This window comes from Cupressus sempervirens, chromosome 7 (genome assembly GCF_028749045.1).
Source record: "Cupressus sempervirens isolate cs-2001-9-10 chromosome 7, ASM2874904v1, whole genome shotgun sequence".
Lineage (NCBI taxonomy): Eukaryota > Viridiplantae > Streptophyta > Pinopsida > Cupressales > Cupressaceae > Cupressus > Cupressus sempervirens.
Window position 1 is genome coordinate 649,325,405 of NC_143124.1, and position 19,430 is coordinate 649,344,834.

Here is a 19,430-nt window from a genome sequence, read left to right on the forward strand (position 1 = left end):
GTTGAAATACATTCATTAAATTAAAAAAGCACAAAAAATCATCTCAAACTAGCCAAGGTTAAAAATATTTATGTTCACTCCAATCTGTCACAATTCACATCATATATGTGCAATACCTGGTTTGGCCCACAGTTATTTTTTATTTTGGCATCTCAAAAAAACAATGAGAAAAAAAGAGCAACTATCACAAGATCTTATATCACATAATAAGATGAGACATTCTTACAAGAAATATCACAAACCCAATTGGCAGCTGTTAGACAACTGATTGTATTAAGAACCCTGCTCTACCAGTATTAATTTAGGCAGGCAAGAGACCAAATGAGTCATGATGTTGATTACAGAACAATTACATATGCTTATTCTTAGCAAATTTGTATACCATACTGTTTTTCAACACCCAGGCAATAGACTTATAGCATATGATATGCACTAGAACTAACAAAACTAGTCTTTTGGAAACTTCATTTTCCATGTTAATTTCTTATTTCAACAAATCCATATATTCAAATCTTGGTTCTGAACACCTTGAAAACTTTTAACTGCTTTTTATTCAACTTCAAAGTTTAATACTAGGAATCAAACAATCCAAGATATTTTACATTGCAATGCCTTAAACAAGATGAAATTGAATTATGGTTCCAATGCTTTTTCAAATCTGTCAAACCATAAAACAATTCACTCAACTTCACAGTTTAAAACACAGGATCTAACAATCCAGAACATTATACTCAAAATTCAACATGAAAAGTACCTAAGTGCAGTCACAACATTAAAAGCATCATCAAACAGAGGTTACAAAATTCTCCAAACATAACCAAGATATTGCCACGTCAAGCCAACTAGTTAAATCCGTTAGAATCCTAACTCACCTAACCAACTGCAGATCAACCTTCAAATAAGAGATTCACAAAGACTTGTCCTTGGTTTCCTCAACTATAATTGTGACCCCGATTTGCATATCATGGTATTGGATAACCTACTCCCCTAATAGACATGAATTGCCACAAAAATGCATAGAAAAATTGTCAACCTTCAAATAACAGATTCACAAAGATTTGTCCTTGGTTTCCTCAACTATAATTGTGACCCCGATTTGCATATGATGGTATTGGATAACATACTCCCCTAATAGAGACGAATTGCCACAAACATACATAGAGAAAATACTTTACGACACAAGACACCAGCTATTTTATGACAATTCCACTGGCAACTTCTCATCGGGCATGTCAATCCACTTGTTTGATGTATGTGCTCAAGCCCATCTCTGTACCAAGTTTTTGACACTTCAGTCCTAATGTGCAAATCCACTGACAAAGAGGAATGCATGAAAATGACATAGTAATAGAAATAAAACATCACATACAATAAGTGTATTGAATGCCGAACATCATCTATGGGAGGATCGCCCTCTCTCCTCCATGATGATCTCATCTGCCTTTTATTTATAACTTGCGCGTTTAGACACAATCACCTTTATCATTAGACTAAACCATCCTTCACGACTGAAAAATGGCAATTTACACCTATGAGTAACCAAATTTAGCATCTACAGTTAAATCCTCATAGGGTAAAATACATGTCAGATAACTCTCATCATCACTTGTATGAATTGCTTTTGGGGGCATTTTTGCATCATAAACAGGTTTCCACCTTATCTGTGAGTGACTTGAGGCATGCCTTGTAAACTAGAACAATCTCTACTACAATCTAACCAGGCAGGACACATTTGCAAAGCATCAAATGGAATTACTCAATCCAATGAGTGGAAGAAATGCAACTACTTGTAATCTTAATGATATTGACAGTATCAAGAGGAACAGAGAACACGGCAATTAATCTGTCTGATGCACATCTTAAAAGATGCTCTAGTAAGTTCTGTGAAAAATATAATTATTCTTATCAGAATGTATAGTAACTAATTCCACTAAAAACCTATAAAGGGAGCAATTGTCTGAACATATATAATTCATGCAGTTATTGCATGAATCTGGCATCTGAACGGAATCAAATGATAACCTAGCAAATCAACTAGATCCTATTCTCACACGAACATTCAACGAATTTCAATCTTGTATAAATGCTATCTTTCAAAGAGTAATGTAAAGCAGCATGTAGAAATGCAGAACCTTGCGAACCTGATTCTGCTTAATTTCAAGCTCAATGGAAGGAATAAGCTTTAGCAGAATTTCCAGTGGTTATTGCAGTTTACACATGTGACAAACGTAGTCATAGGTTCATCTGCACTTCTTGTTTGCAGTTGATAGTAGGTACACTTACGCTGGCCACATTTACCACACTTAAACTGGTCAGTTGTAGCTTTAGGATTTTGACCTCGTTCACATTCAAAAAGAGCCTTGTCTTTAATTTGCTTATTCTCAAGTTTTCTTTGATCACTAGCCATTTCTTCTGCTGTCATAACAATAAGTTTATCAGGTTTGATCTCCCCCAAAAGCACTCTCCTTCGCAAGTCTGGATTACTTCCGTCTTTAAGATTAAACATTATAGACCTATACTTGACCTTCTGAGATCCATCAAAACGCCCTAATTTTTCAAACATCACTGACTCAACAGAAACTGCAACCCGTATTGGATCGCATGCATTCACTCTGTCCAAGTGCTCCCCCTCAGCTTCTGTATACACTTTGGAGAAAGCTTCTGCCAGAATATCACGAAACTTGTCACGCTTAACATCGTTACACTTAATCATAGTTGTCAACTTGGGAGGGCCATTTAGTGATGGAGATGCCTTCTTAATGCCAATAGATTCTGACTCTACCTTCATTTTTTTCTCAACATTGACAAACTCTGGTTCTACCTTTGGTTTCTTCTCAACCTTGATGGACTCCATTTCTAGCTGTGATTTTTTCTCAACCTTGACAGACTGCAAGTCTACCTTTGGTTTCTTTTCAGCAATGATAGGCTCTGGTTCTATCTTTGGTCTCTTCTCAACCTTGATAGGCTCTGACCTCTCAGACTTTGATGCTTTGTTGCCATTATTTGCTAATGTTTCTGAAGTAACAACCTTCTTCCAATCATCAAGGATATCTTGGGCAACAGAACGAATATTCTCCCGAGGATGCTTTGTGAGGTTTCGAAGTCGCTTACCAACCTGGTAACGAAATAGCAAAAGACAACCAGCTTATCAACATTAGATTAAGCAAACTTGAATTGGAGAAAAACTGGGGAAAACAAAAATCTTGGTTTCACAACTCAGCTGGTGTATCCTAAAACTTTGATGAAGATTTCAAAATATTAGCAAAACTAGTCGAATTTGAATTGATTTAAGATAAATAGTAAAGATAGGAATACATTTTCCAGACAAAAAAGCTGCTGTCTGGATCTAGGCTCCACCAAATCCCAGATAATTAAAATTCAACTCTGATGAAGAGATCAAGGAAATCATTGGCCTAACTGACATGGGTGGCAAATTTTGAGATGGCAAGGGATTGCTTGTACTAGGCTTCATTAGTTATATGGTATTTCAACAATATAATTGGAATAATTAAAGTATTGCAAATAAAATCTATGTGTAGCATAGTCCAAAAGCTGGCAAATTAAAGAAAAAAGAATGAGAATTAATTGTGGTAGCAAGTCTCAAAATGACACTAACTACCAGTTGGAAGAAGAAAGATATTCAATAACCAACTAATCTGATATATTCACTAAAGCATAAAAGGATTTCACGTGTAGAATACATTGACTAGAGATTGAAGGAAGGTGTCAAAATTAAAAATCTTGGGGTTATGTTGACAAATAAAATAAGGAGCCAAGGACTATGGAAGTTGATCCACAGAGAAATTGGTACAGGGTACTGCCCAAAGTAATTCCTTTATGTTCCACAGAGCCTGCAGAAATAAGTCTAGGGACTAGACTGTATGTGACGAGGGTTAGGTACTCAATGGTGTTATGCTTGGGACAAGGAAGCACCAATGAAGCAAATTGGCTCTCATTGAGTATCAAATGGAAATGATTGTATCCCATTTCTAGAAAGGAGAAGATTATTATAATAGGTTTCTGTATTTGATTGCGTATGTATTTTTTAGCATCAACATTTCGATTGTGTATGACTTTTTGTTATACATCCTTGCTATCTTCCATCCTAATGATGGATCACAGAGTATGATCCAAAGCATTGATGCTAAAAAATACATACACAATTGAATCCAGAAACCTATGATAATAATTATGATTGATTGTGGCAATCTGATACCTCTGAAGGAGAAATTATTATCTAGTCCGGTGGATGAGACAGAACAGAAGGGTTCTGGAAAAGGCCATGTGGCTAACTTCCCAAAGTGAGGGAAATAAAACAAATGCAGGCTAGGACAACTCTGTTCTGCAAGGATTTTCTGTGGTTCAAATTAACCATTCCTTTCTTGACGATTAATACATTTAAATTTTAATTTAGGTAGTGGTGGGAAGATAGTATTTCAAGCCCCAACTTTGTCTTTCGAAACTATAGTCAGACTGTCTCCTTAGACAAAAATGCAATGTCTGGTAAGAGGCTTAATTGCTGCAGGAGGAAATCAGCCTCTCTATATATACCAAAATCTTTAAGATAACAGAAATAACTGGTTTCAATAAAAATTATTATAAAACTATAGAGCAGAAAACAACGCTGTTCGCTGCTAGTATTCATACACAAAGAACAGCCAAAATATTTGCTTAGCAATGACACAGCTGATCTTACTCTTGATTGTTGAGGTTGCCAAAATATTTGCTTAGCAATGACATGGCTGATCTTACTCTTGATTGTTGAGGTCTCCCATTCACGGATGAGACAATCATATGACCCTCTTAAGACAATAGCCTATATGACAATTCCTCCCAGCTTTTTTGCAGGGATTTTTCAAGTTTTGCTGCTCGTGAACTTATTTACAAATATTCAACCATTCTGTTAATTCTGGCTCTATATGGATAGATATTGTTGATAATACACAGGGAAGCATAACAACTTTCGGATGAGATGAATGGGTGTTAAAGATGTTTAATGCATAGTCCGCTAGGTTCTTGAAAATGATTAGAAAAACAATAAAAACTGTGTCTCTTATCCAATATTTAAGCATGCATAGTGCTGTTAAATTCAGCACAAAGATGATGGCATGTGTATTTCTTGAAAACACGACTGGAGATTTTAACAAAAGAAACTGAATGTTGAAAATGTAAGAAAGCAATCTGTTTTGTATTTGGCCATTTTGAGAATGGATAGTGTAATACAAGGACAGATGTGCCATCTGAACCTAACTTATCTAATGAACAGATTTAAGTAAAATGCATTATCGGAAGATGTGCAGACCTTCAACTGTGTAATTAACAATACAGATTTTGACAGCTATCTATTATGTTTCCAATCAGTTTCATACATTCCAAATTGATGAAGGATGCCCAATTGTGGAAATTGTCAAGTTATGCCTAGTAGTCACAAGAATGTAACTGAAAACTCATGACAGAGTTAGTATAATATCAAGAGCCCATAAGTTTTGATATTTTATGATGGCATGTGAATTCATATATTCTATCTCTAAGAAAGTGTAGTTATAACTGGAAATATTACTATGAAGCAAGTACAACCATGACCGTAAATATTACTTCAAGAGTCCAAATGTTACACAGGCCTTCACTGCAACAGTATAAAAAGAAAATACTAAAAGCACAAAACAAACTATTTTTTTATGGCAGTCTTACACGAAATCTTTTTAGCTACTCAAAACAGGAGCTAAGAGCCAAGGACTAAGGGGAATCTATTCTGCCAAACTTATGATCCCGGCCTCATTCATTTTCAATGTCAAAACCTTACACTCACCAAGATTTTATCCCTGGTAGGCTCTTCAAAAATTATTTCAATATTAGATGTACAAAGAAAAATAACGCTTATAAAAGGCATATCTAATACTAGCCCCAACAGCCTTCATATCCACAAGAAGTTGATTAAATTAAAAAAGTAGTAGCAAAACCTCTCTCTGTTGAATAAAGCATAGAGGGCAACGTAAAGGTCAAACCATCTGCTGTACGTTGAGAGACGGGTAGTGAACCAATGTATTATCGTAAAAAAATGATCAGAATGAAAAACAAATCCATTTATTGAGCTATGCTCTCTCTGAACGGTTGGTGTTATTGCTACTCTTTTTTATACCAACGTTAAAACAGTTATCTATGTTATCAACGAGCTAACAATATCATAGAGATGCAACAGATGAAGGACGACGGAAGCAGGAAAATATGGCAGAAGAAAATCACTACCTACCTCATCAACCGAAAAGAATGAAAAATACCTGCTTTGAAACTAAAGAACTCCTTAAGATATTATTTTCAGTTCATTATAGAAACAAACAAATATAAATCTAGAAGATGACTCGACATTGTTTACTCTTAACAGACTAAACATTGATGAAGCAAATCAAGAAACAGAAGCCAAAAAATAATGTGTATCTAACTATAAATATTACTAGATAAGCTGCCTCTAATTAAAATACAAGCAACATATAATAATCTAACTAATTATTCCAAAACCCTAAAAGCGTCCCTCCTATGTACGAAAGAGGGTTTGGACTGCTTACAATGACAATTTGACAAATAAAATAGAAAGGGACAATACAGACACCTGAGAAGAGATGAGAGCAGCCATAGTAACAGGGAGAGAGGCGAGGACTGTAAGGGCTTCTAAACATCTTTGCTCTTCGGCTTCCACAGGACCTTCATCTATGGCCGCCTTGTCCGCCGCCCTCTTGGCCTTTTCAAACAGATCCACTAACTCATTCTCCATGACCTTAGAACCCATTGCCGCAGGTACAGCCGCAGGCAAACATCAATCGAAGAACACTACGACAGAAAGCGTTGCAATTTTTTATTGTGTTCCGAGATCCCCCATAGACAGCGAATACTGCTATCGGGTCCTAATGATGAGGATGATTGGGTTTGAGCTAAACTGCCTCACGACAATTTGGGTGGGGTTTCTCATACTCTATCTTTTGACTTTACCACAACAATTTGGGTGCGATTATTATTATTATTATTATTATTATTATAAATTTCGGAATGGTAGTTCAAATAAAATTTAGAGGTATCAATGTATTCCACATCTTAAGAGTATAGAGGGTGAAGAGGATGATTGGGTTTGAGCTAAACTGCCTCACGACAATTTGGGTGGGGTTTCTCATACTCTAGTCTTTTGACTTTACCACAACAATTTGGGTGCGATTATTATTATTATTATTATTATTATTATTATAAATTTCGGAATGGTAGTTCAAATAAGATTTAGAGGTATCAATGTATTCTACATCTTAAGAGTATAGAGGGTGAAGATGATGGTATCAGATGAGTTTTTGTCATGAAGTGGGAATGCAAGTGAACACTAGCAAAACTAAAGTTATGATCTTCTCACTGAAGAAGAATAGGGGCATACAAGATGAGTTTCTGTTTGAAGGTAACCCTCTTGAGATTGTAAAGGAGTACAAATACTTGGGCATAGATTTTCATAACAAACTCAATAGGGATACATGCAGATCAAAAAGGATCCAAGGGGGTTGGAAGGTGTTATACTCTTTACAAAACAGGTGTAGGAACGCAAAATTATGGGATTGGACGACCATAAAAACTCTTTTTGGTTTTTTGGTCACTCCAGTTATTTTATACGGATGTGAAGTGTGGGGTGGTAGTATTTCCGAACAGAAATGGCAACAGGTAGGAAGAATTCAAAAACACTTCATCACATGCAATCTTAAAGTTAAGACCACGGTACCATATGAGATCCAATTGGCAGAGGTGGGTTCCTTTCCGTTAGAAGTTGTCGCATTGGTCCAAATGCTAAGCTATTTAAAGAAAACCCAAAGTCTAGAAACACATCACTGGCCCAAGCTGGTTGTAGAGGAAAAACTTGTTAGGCAGAAAAGCATATGGATGAAGCAAAATGACAAATGGATGCGAAAATGGGATATCAACATCCAAACTTGTCCGGATAACATTTAAGAAATAAAGAAGTTTGTCATGGAAGAATTTCGCAATATTCTATGGACATGTAATGGGCACCCCTGGATGTCCCAAAAAAACTAAACCAAATTGCTGAAAGGAATTATGTCAAACAGTTTGCATTCAACTTCTTAAAACCCCTTATAACTCCAAAAATCAAACGTTTATTTGTTTGTTGTGTTTCGTGCATGGAATTGGTATCATACAACATAAACAAGAAAGAAACTACAATAATATGCAAAGTGGAAATGAACTGCTGCTAATAAAATGTTATTTTCAGAATTCATAAAACCAAATACATGGCAGATTTATCAACTCACTAATTACTTCAGCAATCTGCTACAATACTTTGTCCTCCAATCAGTCCACTACCTTCATAATACCATTCCCTCCAAGTGGCATAGGCGTCGGACAAGTAGTGAAGAAGATATGAGCAAAATATCAAATCTGCCTGTAGCCGGAAATGCAACTAAACTGTCTGATAATGAAGCCAATAAGAAAGAATTCCAAAGGCCAAACCCCAAGGGAATGACGTCTAGAATGTTGCAAGAGAGGATAGATGTCCTCAAATGCCAAGAACAAAGCTGCAACTCACACACCAATTTCTTCTCATATTCAACCTGCCTAATGAAGCCACAAATGCTTCCTTTTATTCTATTTCCAAGGGTCCGCTCAACTCATATGGGCAATGTGGGATAAAAGATGTGTAATATATAAAACATATATTAAAATACCCCTTATGTCTCCCTTGGGTACACATCACCATAAAATAAATATTAAAGTAACACTTTAATATTTTACAATTAAATTAGATGTTACTTTAACAAAACTTCAGGTATTAAAATGTATTAGCAATCGGACTCCGAATAATGCGAGTGATAGCTCATCAGAAAGCTCTCACCAAGGAGTATCGAATCCAATCACCAGAATTGACCTGCACTGTGTCCTGCCGACTTACTAAAAATAGTAAGTATGCCTGAAACTGAGTAAATCAACTTCATTTTGGCCCAAACTGGAAATGACTAGGCCAAAACACTCCAGGATCCCATTAAACCCTTCGTTAGCCCTCGAGACAATGTAGAACAAGGCTAACGCACACACACTTGGTCAACTACTAAAAGAACGTGAAGGCCAAAAGATGGGATCATTACAAATCCGCCCTCCTTGAAATTGCTTGTCCTCAAGCAATTAAGTAACATAATGGACTCCAACCTCCACCTGGATCCCAATAGGTGATATCCATATGGAAGTTAAACCAACTGCAAATCCGCATCCTCAGGACCAACCCCTGCAGCCTAGCATTCAAAACTTGTGCTGATGAAGTCAGAATGTCACCATAAGGCAACTCCATAGAAGATCTATGAAATGTCTTCTTCCCTTTATCCATCCACATAATATATATTGGACTGGAATGCATATTATCACCATCATGCATTGAAAAAGATGTAGTTGTAGGTGAACCATATGTACTCATGCTAATTGTATCAACAATAGGTGTTGCCGCATCGAAATATATGGACATAGGAACAACATTAACTGCTGCAATAGAAAACTGAACTGAATTTGTAGTTGATGAAAACTCATAATCATTAACATGTGTGGCTTCATTAGAAAATACATCAACCACTGCATTTATACCATTAAACTCCTCATTGGATGGGTCAACTGACAAAGAAGTGGTTGTTGATATTACAGTTCCCTTGCATTCTCCTAATTCCACTATTGCTACATCATCATCCCCTGACAAGGCTTCATATGTGGTCTCCTGACTTTGCACGCATGTCTCTACTGACTCTGTCAAAATGCCCACATCACCAACATCATAATTGGCTGGCTCTATACGTGTCTCGATCCCACCTGAGGAATCAACTACCTTTTGCTCTGGGGCAGCATACAAATCATCAATGTTGATGCCCATCTGTCTAGCCATAAGTTGCAACATCATATCCATTTGCCTATTTTGCTCCTGTTGCATATGTTGCCCCTTCTCTAATGTACCCAATAACTGTCTGAACATCACATCTTGATCTGGACTAATATACATCTTTATCCGGCTATCAATATGATCTCCACAGGATGGCAGGACTTATAGCTCTGATACCACTGTAATGGACACCCCTTGGATGTCCCAAAAAAACTAAACCAAATTGTTGAAAGGAATTATGTCAAACAGTTTGCATTCAACTTCTTAAAACCCCTTATAACTCCAGAAATCAAACGTTTATTTGTTTGTTGTGTTTCGTGCATGGAATTGGTATCATACAACATAAACAAGAAAGAAACTACAATAATATGCAAAGTGGAAGTGAACGGCTGCTAATAAAATGTTATTTTCAGAATTCATAAAACCAAATACATGGCAGATTTATCAACTCACTAATTACTTCAGCAGTATTGACATAATACTCTAGCCCATGCTTCCGAACTTGCTGCTACAATACTTTGTCCTTCAATCAGTCCACTACCTTCATAATACCATTCCCTCAAAGCGGCATAAGCGTCGGACAAGTAGGGAAGAAGATATGAGCAAAATATCAAATCTGCCTATAGCCGGAAATGCACTTAAACTGCCTAATAATGAAGCCAATAAGAAAGAATTCCAAAGGCCAAACCCCAAGCGAATGACGTCTAAAATGTTACAAGAGAGGATAGACGTCCTCAAATGCCAAGAACAAAGCTGCAACTCACACACCAATTTCTTCTCATATTCCACCTGCCTAATGAAGCCACAAATGCTTCCTTTTATTCTATTTCCAAGGGTCCACTCAACTCATATGGGCAATGTGGGATAAAAGATGTGTAATATATAAAACATATATTAAAATACCCCTTATGTCTCCCTTGGGTACACATCACCATAAAATAAATATTAAAGTAACACTTTAATATTTTACAATTAAATTAGATGTTACTTTAACAAAACTTCAGGCATTAAAATGTATTAGCAATCGGACTCCGAATAATGCGAGTGATAGCTCATCAGAAAGCTCTCACCAAGGAGTATCGAATCCAATCACCAGAATTGACCTGCACTGTGTCCTACCGACTTACTAAAAATAGTAAGTATGCCTGAAACTGAGTAAATCAACTTCATTTTGGCCCAAACTGGAAATGACTAGGCCAAAACACTCCAGGATCCCATTAAACCCTTCGTTAGCCCTCGGGACCATGTAGAACAAGGCTAACGCACACACACTTGGTCAACTACTAAAAGAACGTGAAGGCCAAAAGATGGGATCATTACAGGACAAGACACATTGGGCGGAAAAAATCTTATTACATTAAAGAATTTAACCCCACTTCCAGTCATAATGAAAAGGCCTATATAAAAGCACATATTAATTGGAAAGCAAAAATGTTGATGGCACAACTCAGAACTAGTTCACATCGACTGCGATGTGAAACAGGTAGATGGCAAGTTCCAAAGGAAGAGTGGGCAGATAGAACATGTTTGTTCTGTAATATGGGAACAATAGAGACAGAGCAACACTTTGTCAAAGAGTGCCTGGCATATAGCGACATCAGATCTCGTTATACAGAAGTATTGCAAAACAAAGACTTCAACTATTTATTTGAGGAAGATCAAGTGAAGAGAACAACGAATCTGATTATCAAACTTCGGAGAAGGAGAGACAATTTAACCAAAACTTTGCAACTGATTAGTTTTGCTCCTGCATTGGGAAGGTGATTGTGTGGGTTCCACAGACTACTTTAGTCTTGTGGACGTCATTAAAATCTATCATATCATCATATCAGATATATTCAAAAAAAATCTTGGAACTGTATTTGAAAATTGACATGTGGATGCATTTGATGAACAATATATTTATTCTTATTATTATAATTTGATGTATAAAAGCAACAATGTTAGCATTGATGTGTGGTAACATGTTTTCATTATTAAAAAAAAGGTGTTAAAGGTAGAGGGGCTTATGTATTTTATGAGATTTTTTAAAAATTTAATTTAAAATTTGTGATTAGTGGTGATATGATTTAAATTGAAAGGACATGCAAATAATTTGTGTATGAGTTTTTAACATCAGTAATTTAATTATATTTTGTGATCAATCATCGTGATGAAGAAAATGGAAAATATCAAATTGATTTTGAACTGTGTTCTTTTAAAGTAGAGGAGTGAAGCTCAGAGAAAAAAATGAGGACATCAATAAGGTTGGAACTCACAAAGACATTAATTATAGAAGATTCAAAATTACAGAAGTGTTAGATAAAAGAGACCAAAGCAACAATATAGAAGTAAAAGAACTTAACAAAATCAAAATCCTAAAAATGTTTGTTACACCTAATTGATCAAGGAATAAGTAGAAAGAGGCAAATAAGAAATTAATTATAAAAGAAACATTAGATAAAGGTAACAAAAATGTATAGAAATCAATAGGAATAAAAGTTAATGTTAAGGGCAAAACATTGTCAAATTATATAAGAAAATTTATCGTCACAAGGAATGTCCTTAACATTACTCATCAACAATATGCAAATAGCACGATTCTGCCAGGTAAAAGCACAGTGAAAGAGGCATTTGTTTTAAAATCCATCATAGAGTAGTACATGAATGCATCCGGACAGAAAGTGAATGATTCAAAATCTGACATATATTTTATTAACACGGATCCAAAGGTGGAAAAACAGATCTGCCATATTATGGGATACAAAAAAGGTGTTCCCATGCAAGTACCTTGGCATTGAGTTAGAGAAAGGTGTGAAGTCCAGTAAGGTATGGTATAATACGTTGGAGAAATTGGAGTCTTGGATTGGCTGGTGGAAAGATAACTGGCTCTCAAAAGCTAGGAAGAGTATCAATATAAGTTTGGTTTTATTGACCATCCTGACTTACCCCCTTTCTTGCCTCCCTTTACCCAAGCATCTTCGTCATAAGTTTGAGTCAAAACTTAGAAATTTCCTTTGGAATGATTGCGAGGAATCCAAAAAATTGGCCCTCATTAAATGGAAAAATATTTGCAAACCTAAGGATATTGGAGGATTAGGAATTAAGAACCTACAATGGCAAAATGAAGCATTAGGGGCTAAATTAAAATGGTGTCTCTTTATGGAAAGAGAGCATAAATGGGCTAAGATTATGTACAATAAGTACCCAAATGCAGAAGACCCTTTATTGATTTTTAGAATGAAGACCCTTCCTAAAGGGTTGGAAAGTTGGAACTTTATGGTTAAGTGTCACCACCTCGTTAGCAAATACCTAACTTGGGATGTTGGTAAGGGTGATGAAGCCCTTTTTTGGGAAGATTCATGGGATGGGCACCCACCAATAGACAGCAGTCAAATCCTAAGAAATCTCAAAGAAAAATTAGTTAATTTGTGGGGTAGTAAAGTCAATGATTACAAAACAAAGATCACTATGGAAGGAAGTTCTAGCTAGATTTGGAAACCTCTGAAAGACATAGAGATAGATTCAGCCGCAATAAAGGCATATGAAAAGATCACACAAGATAGGAAAGTTAAGCAGCTCGAGAGGAATGACAAGCTCATCTGGGCAGCATCAAATGATGGCAAGTATAGTGTGAAAAATAGATACAAAGCTCTAATATACTCACAAAGATGGGATGAAGTGGAAATCCCACTTAAACTCTATTGGGATATTGCTTGTCTGCTAAAGGCAGGATTTTTCTTATGGTTGGCATTTCAAAATAAAATTTCGACGACAGATGGATTTCATAAATTAGGTTTTGAAAGCCCCTCAAGGTGTGCTCTTTGTAAACATAATAGCAAGGATTCTGATCATCTATTATATAGTTGTCCATACTCTCAAGGTTGTTGGGATTGGCTCAAACAGAGGTTAGGATGGTCTTCTCTGTTGCCTAAATCATTTACTTATCTTCTCAAAGATTGGCCTATCAACCTATGTAAGGGCATTTGTAGTAAATTGTGGAACATTTTCCCTTCCATCCTTGTGTGGGAAGTTTGGAAAGAAAGGAATAGAAGAATTTTATGTGGTACAGAGTTGAAGACAAAAGAGTTAGTCCAAAAAATAGAAGCTAGCATAGTCGAAACAACTAATTCCCATCTCAAGAATTCCAAAAAAGAAGAAGGTTCCTTTTCTATCTGGGATGGTCACATTAAAAAGATATGGCCTAATTTGATTAATCCTCCTCTCATCTATTTTAAGAAAAGCAAGGAGGCGAGGGAAAGGTTTAAATGGACTCCCCCTCCGAAGGGATGGGTGAAGCTTAACTTTGATGGGGCAGCTAGAGTTAATCCAGGGACAGTAGGAATTGGGTGCATCATTAACGATGACATAGGTCAGTGGATTGCTAAAAAAGCCAAGTCTATTAGTCCTACTTCCAATTCAGTAGAGCTCGAAGCACTGGAAGAAGTGTTAAAGCTTTGTCAAAATTTAGGATTATCGAATATCATCATCGAAGGCAATTCTCAAATTGTTTTAAATGCAATAAGGAATGGAGCAACTCCCAACTGGGTCCTTAGTTCTAAGTTAGAAGAAGTTATTAATATGTTGGATCAGTTTGTGGAAATTAGAATTTGCCATATCTTTCGGGAAGGTAATCATAAGGTAGATCTTTTGGCAAACAAAGGAGTTGATGGTGTAAACCTCTTGGAATACAAAGATGTGATATGAATTGTAAGTTATAATTTTTACCTTAAGCTTTAAGTCTCTTCTATATGTAGGGTGACCCCGATATTTTGTTATAGATTTTATTCAGGATAGCAAGATTAGGTAATCCATATATAAGGATAGGTGTTATAGGGATATTAGCAACTTATAGTACATCTTTCTTTATAAATTTTCTATGGGTTGTATAGCAGTTAGGCGAATGGGTGGTGGTTAAGGGTTGGTTTTTTCTAAGACATTATGACATTTAATTGAACTTTTGGGGTTCCTTTAATTTGTTACCGGCTACAAAGTAACAGATGTTATGATTAGTCTTGTAGAATATATTCATTCCTTTTTATGATGTATGTGTGTCCCATAGCTGAAGTTTGTCTGCTTCATAATTCCTAGGTGAAGTCAAGCTTCTTAGATAGTGTAGGATGAGTCGAGGTGCTTCTAGAAACTTAACAGATTTGTTTTATTCCTTTTGTTGATATTTCCATGTCTTTGTCATTCATCTTGTTACCTCATAAGACATGGACACATTCATCTACGTTTTTCACACAGTTGAGGTCCACACTATGGCCTTCCGAGGCAACATCAAGCCAAAAAGGTGGAATCGAATTCTCAGGCTAGTTGATGGGATGACTCGCATTGCGATTAGCAGGGCAATAGGTGATGATTTCTTCAATTACGAATACACTTGGAGGATGAACAATGACATCATGGGCACATTTATCGGATGTATGGCTAAAGCCAAGATCAACAATTGGGACATGGTAAAACTTTGTTTGAATAATTTTTACCCCATTTGGTGTCAAGGATAAGTTGAAGCCATCATGATCCTGGATGAAAAATTAAGAGTGCCCCTCCCTGAGATGTACATGAATCATCCACTAAGGAGCCTTGTTGTGGAAAATACACCCAGGAGGCCTACTCTAATAATAAGGGATTTAGCAACTTTCAATATAATTTGGCCTAAAATGGAATCCTGTTTTCACTTCCTCCTCTGATGGAGAAGGATCATGATGGATATTGGATATGAATGACTTAGCAATTACCTTGGCCTTTTTAAGGCTTATATTCACCCGGGAGTGGGATTTGGTAATCTGGACAAGTTGGACTTCTATACACCCAACATCAAGAAGTACAGCAGAGAAAGGTCTTCCTTTGACTTTCCTCCCCATTTTCAGTTGGAGAACCCAAATGATATTGCGGAAGTCATCATGGTTTTTTTTGAAGAAGTAAGGTGTGCCGAGAATGTTTTGGTTTTGCTTCTCAGTCTGTTCTATTCTAATATGATGGTTGGGGCATGGTGTGTCATCTCCCTCATATAATTGGAGTTTTTGGGTGGTTTTTTGTTATTTTCAGAAGTTCTATAGTCCTATAAGCTTATGTTTCATTTTCCATATTGTCCTAGATAGATATCTACCAATTAATAGGGTTTTGGTTTGATGTAAATTTTTTGTATGTTGATATCAGAATATAGTCAGAGGATGGGTGGATCAGATGTATTTTGATATAAAGATCTCTATGCATACTTGTAATTTATTGTACTCACTATGAACATTGATATTAATGTATAACATGTTTTATTCTTGGTTTGTCTACCATGATATTTGATGGTTTCAACCCTTTGTGTAATGTTTATGAAGATCTCCATTTCAATTTGGTTTATTTGACAATGTATCTTGTTTTAATCATTTGGAGTTGTTTGAAAACTAAGAAGTGGCATTCTAATTCTTAGTTGAGTAGATGAATTTATTGCATCCAAGAATTAATTATCATTACAACAATGTGAAATATTTGCACTTAGAAGAGCACTATGTCTTTAAAACCCTAATTTGGATGGTTTGGTGTGTTGTAATCTTGTTTTGTTCCATTTCAATGGTTTGATGACCGAGATTGGTGTATTGGCTCGAGGAGGTAGGTATTTGAGGTATCAATTTATATAGAGTTGAGGATAATTCAACTAGCTTTGTTTAGCTTCTCGAACACTTTCTTCTTTGCATATAGCTTGAGGTGTTAGTTGTTTTGCTTTGGCGTATTGAGATTAATTTATTTTGTTTTCTAGAGGAAGTTGGAGTTTAGTTTTAGTCTTTGGACAAAATAGGAATTGAAATGTGGTTATAGGAATTTAAACAATTTTCAGTATACCAGGAAAGGTTATTTAAGATAGTATTGTATTCAATTATAGCCCCAAAATGTATTTTTTTCCTGGAAGGCATTGCCTACTAACATTTTGTTGATAACTTTATGGATTTAGTAAATGAAGAATGGGAAGATAATTATTTTAATGAGCTGGTGGGCTTTGTTTAAAGTAGTGTAGGATGTAGTAATAATAAGTCAAAAAGAAAAGGTATATATTTTATCCTTTCCAAGTTATCTCATTTTATATGTTCAAGTAGTTAATGACATTGCTATTACTAACCAATTTGATTGTCAAGGTAGTAAGGCAAGGATGAGTTTATCTTTCAACAAAGGATGGATGTGTAGTGTAGTGGCTGGAATAGTTCCCCAGCAATAGGCCTCTGCTTCATATAAGAGTCAATTGATCATTTGCACTCATTGGACTAAGGTCCACTTTATTGTAATAATAACAATTTTGGTAATTTCACTGGGGTATGCCCCTTTTATGTTGTAATAATAAAGGACCATGGTCTCGGGCTAGACTAGAGGTTTTCTTCTCTGTTCTTTCCTACCAGTGCCCATTTGAATGGAGGTACTCTAATGTAGTTCATTTTTTTATATTAATCAATATAATCAAGGTTTGGACCATTTACCAATCAAAATTTATATATATATATATATACATATATATATATATATATGTATATATATATATATATATATATATGTATATATATATATATATATGTATATATATATATATATATATGTATATATATGTATGTATATGTATATATATGTATGTATATATATATATATGTATATATATATATATATGTATGTATATATATATATATATATGTATGTATATATATATATATATATGTATGTATATATATATATATATATATATGTATGTATATATATATATATATATATATGTATGTATATATATATATATATATATATATATATATATATGTATATATATATATATATATATATATATATATATGTATATATATATATATATATATATATATATATATATATATATATATATATATAAGAAAATAATTAAGATTATATATATGATGAGCAAAATATTGTAGTAGCATAATCAATTGATAGTTATAAAATGGGCATCATGCTTTTTCATGATAAGTTTAAATGTGGATGAACATGGTGATGGATCTTTATTAATTACACTTTACTTAAGCTTACTTAGGATAATACATTACATAGTATTTTTTCACTGAGATACCTAGGAGTTTGCACATCAATTAAGCACATGGTACAAGAGAATTCCACATCAGGTGGTGATAGTTGTTATGTAATTCCACTTTATGCATGAGAGTGCACATATCACATTATCATCCTCATCATGACACATGTACTTCATTGCATAATAGAGTGAAGGAAGATGATTACACCTTTGGTGGACAAGTGATTCCACCTTTCATAGATGATAGGTTATCTTATCCTTATCATTGTCTCTTATTATCTTGCTTATATATACACAATATCATCAGGTCATACATGCCTATTATGTACAATGTGATGTCAATGTCCATTATCAATAATATCATTCTTGTATTTTAATGTGATCATCTTTTCATTATCTTGTGGAAGCCATCTTAGTCTTTCATTTTATGTTAGGGGTGTTGTAGAATCACCTAAAACTCTAACATGGTATTAGAGCTCTCATGGTGTGAAGACCTCTTATCAAGAAGTGCAATATTGGCTTGATATAATTGTGGGTGTAGAATTTGGTAATTTGGACATCATCATCATGTCTGGGAGGTTATTTCAATTAAAATTAACTATAAATATGTCTATCTTTGGTGAAAGTTAAAATCAAGGAAAAAAATGGTAGACTGAGTTCGACAACTCGATCTACCCCTCTATAGTGGTAAAAATATAAACCTGTGTCAACCTTTTGTAAAGGAAAAGGACGACAAAACATAAATTGCTCAACTTTAATGAAATAAACATGCATTTGTGTTTAGAATTTGAAGATAAGGTAAAGTGATGAAATGTGTAAAATTGGATGAAGTTTATGGCTATAAAAAAAATTTGAGAAATAATTTATGCATTTAAAAAAAAATTGAAGTCCTTTTCTAATTGCAAAAAGTATGAGGTCTAATTCATGTCAAACGAGTATATGCAAACAATGTTTTTTTTGCTATGATTTCAAAATATGTTATAGATGACATGTATAACTAGTACAAAAAAATGAAATATTGGTTTTTGATGTATATTTTCTCTATTATAAGTACTCAAAGTTGAACTTATCAAAAATCAACAATTTTTTTCTCTCATTTAAAAACTCCCCTATCAAATCAGTAGTGCCTACCCCTAGTTTACTTTTCAGTTATTATTGTCGAACTCTTTTAAGCTAGCTTTATGATTATGCTTGATGATCGGTGACCTTGTTTTCCAGATTGTTGGATATTGTTTCATATTCAATTGATATATATATATATATATATATATATATATATATATATATATATATATATATATATATAGAGAGAGAGAGAGAGAGAGAGAGAGAGAGAGAGAGAGAGAGAGAGAGAGAGAGATGGTTATTTTAGTTATCTCATGATTGTTTGATGATGATATATAAGTTCACATAGTGACTTTCAGTTATTTAATGATGTTAGTTGGATGAATGATTTATATGCGTTTTCTATGGATACTTACCCCATACTTGCATATGTATGTTTTCTTTATGTTTGAC

The 19,430-nt window shown here is 34.7% G+C and overlaps 1 protein-coding gene across 1 annotated transcript; it reads right to left on the bottom strand.

Moving 5' to 3' along the window:
* Positions 1-1,784: 1,784 nt before the first annotated feature.
* LOC149548342 (transcription elongation factor TFIIS-like) lies at positions 1,785-6,874 on the bottom strand. Its single transcript, XM_089792418.1, has 2 exons — positions 6,608-6,874; positions 1,785-3,115 (listed from the first exon to the last, which is right to left on the bottom strand). Exons 1-2 carry the CDS (start codon positions 6,782-6,784, stop codon positions 2,183-2,185), a joined length of 1,110 nt encoding a protein of 369 aa, XP_089648544.1. The 5' UTR covers positions 6,785-6,874; the 3' UTR covers positions 1,785-2,182.
* Positions 6,875-19,430: the final 12,556 nt, after the last annotated feature.

What these genes read in the sequence shown, in the direction of transcription:
- LOC149548342 (XM_089792418.1), bottom strand. Translation starts at nt 6,784, where the DNA reads ATGGGTTCTAAGGTCATGGAGAATGAGTTAGTGGATCTGTTTGAAAAG. An exon ending in CTGCTCTCATCTCTTCTCAG is followed by an intron (nt 3,116 to 6,607) that starts GTGTCTGTATTG and finishes TTTCGTTACCAG; the next exon opens with GTTGGTAAGCGACTTCGAAA.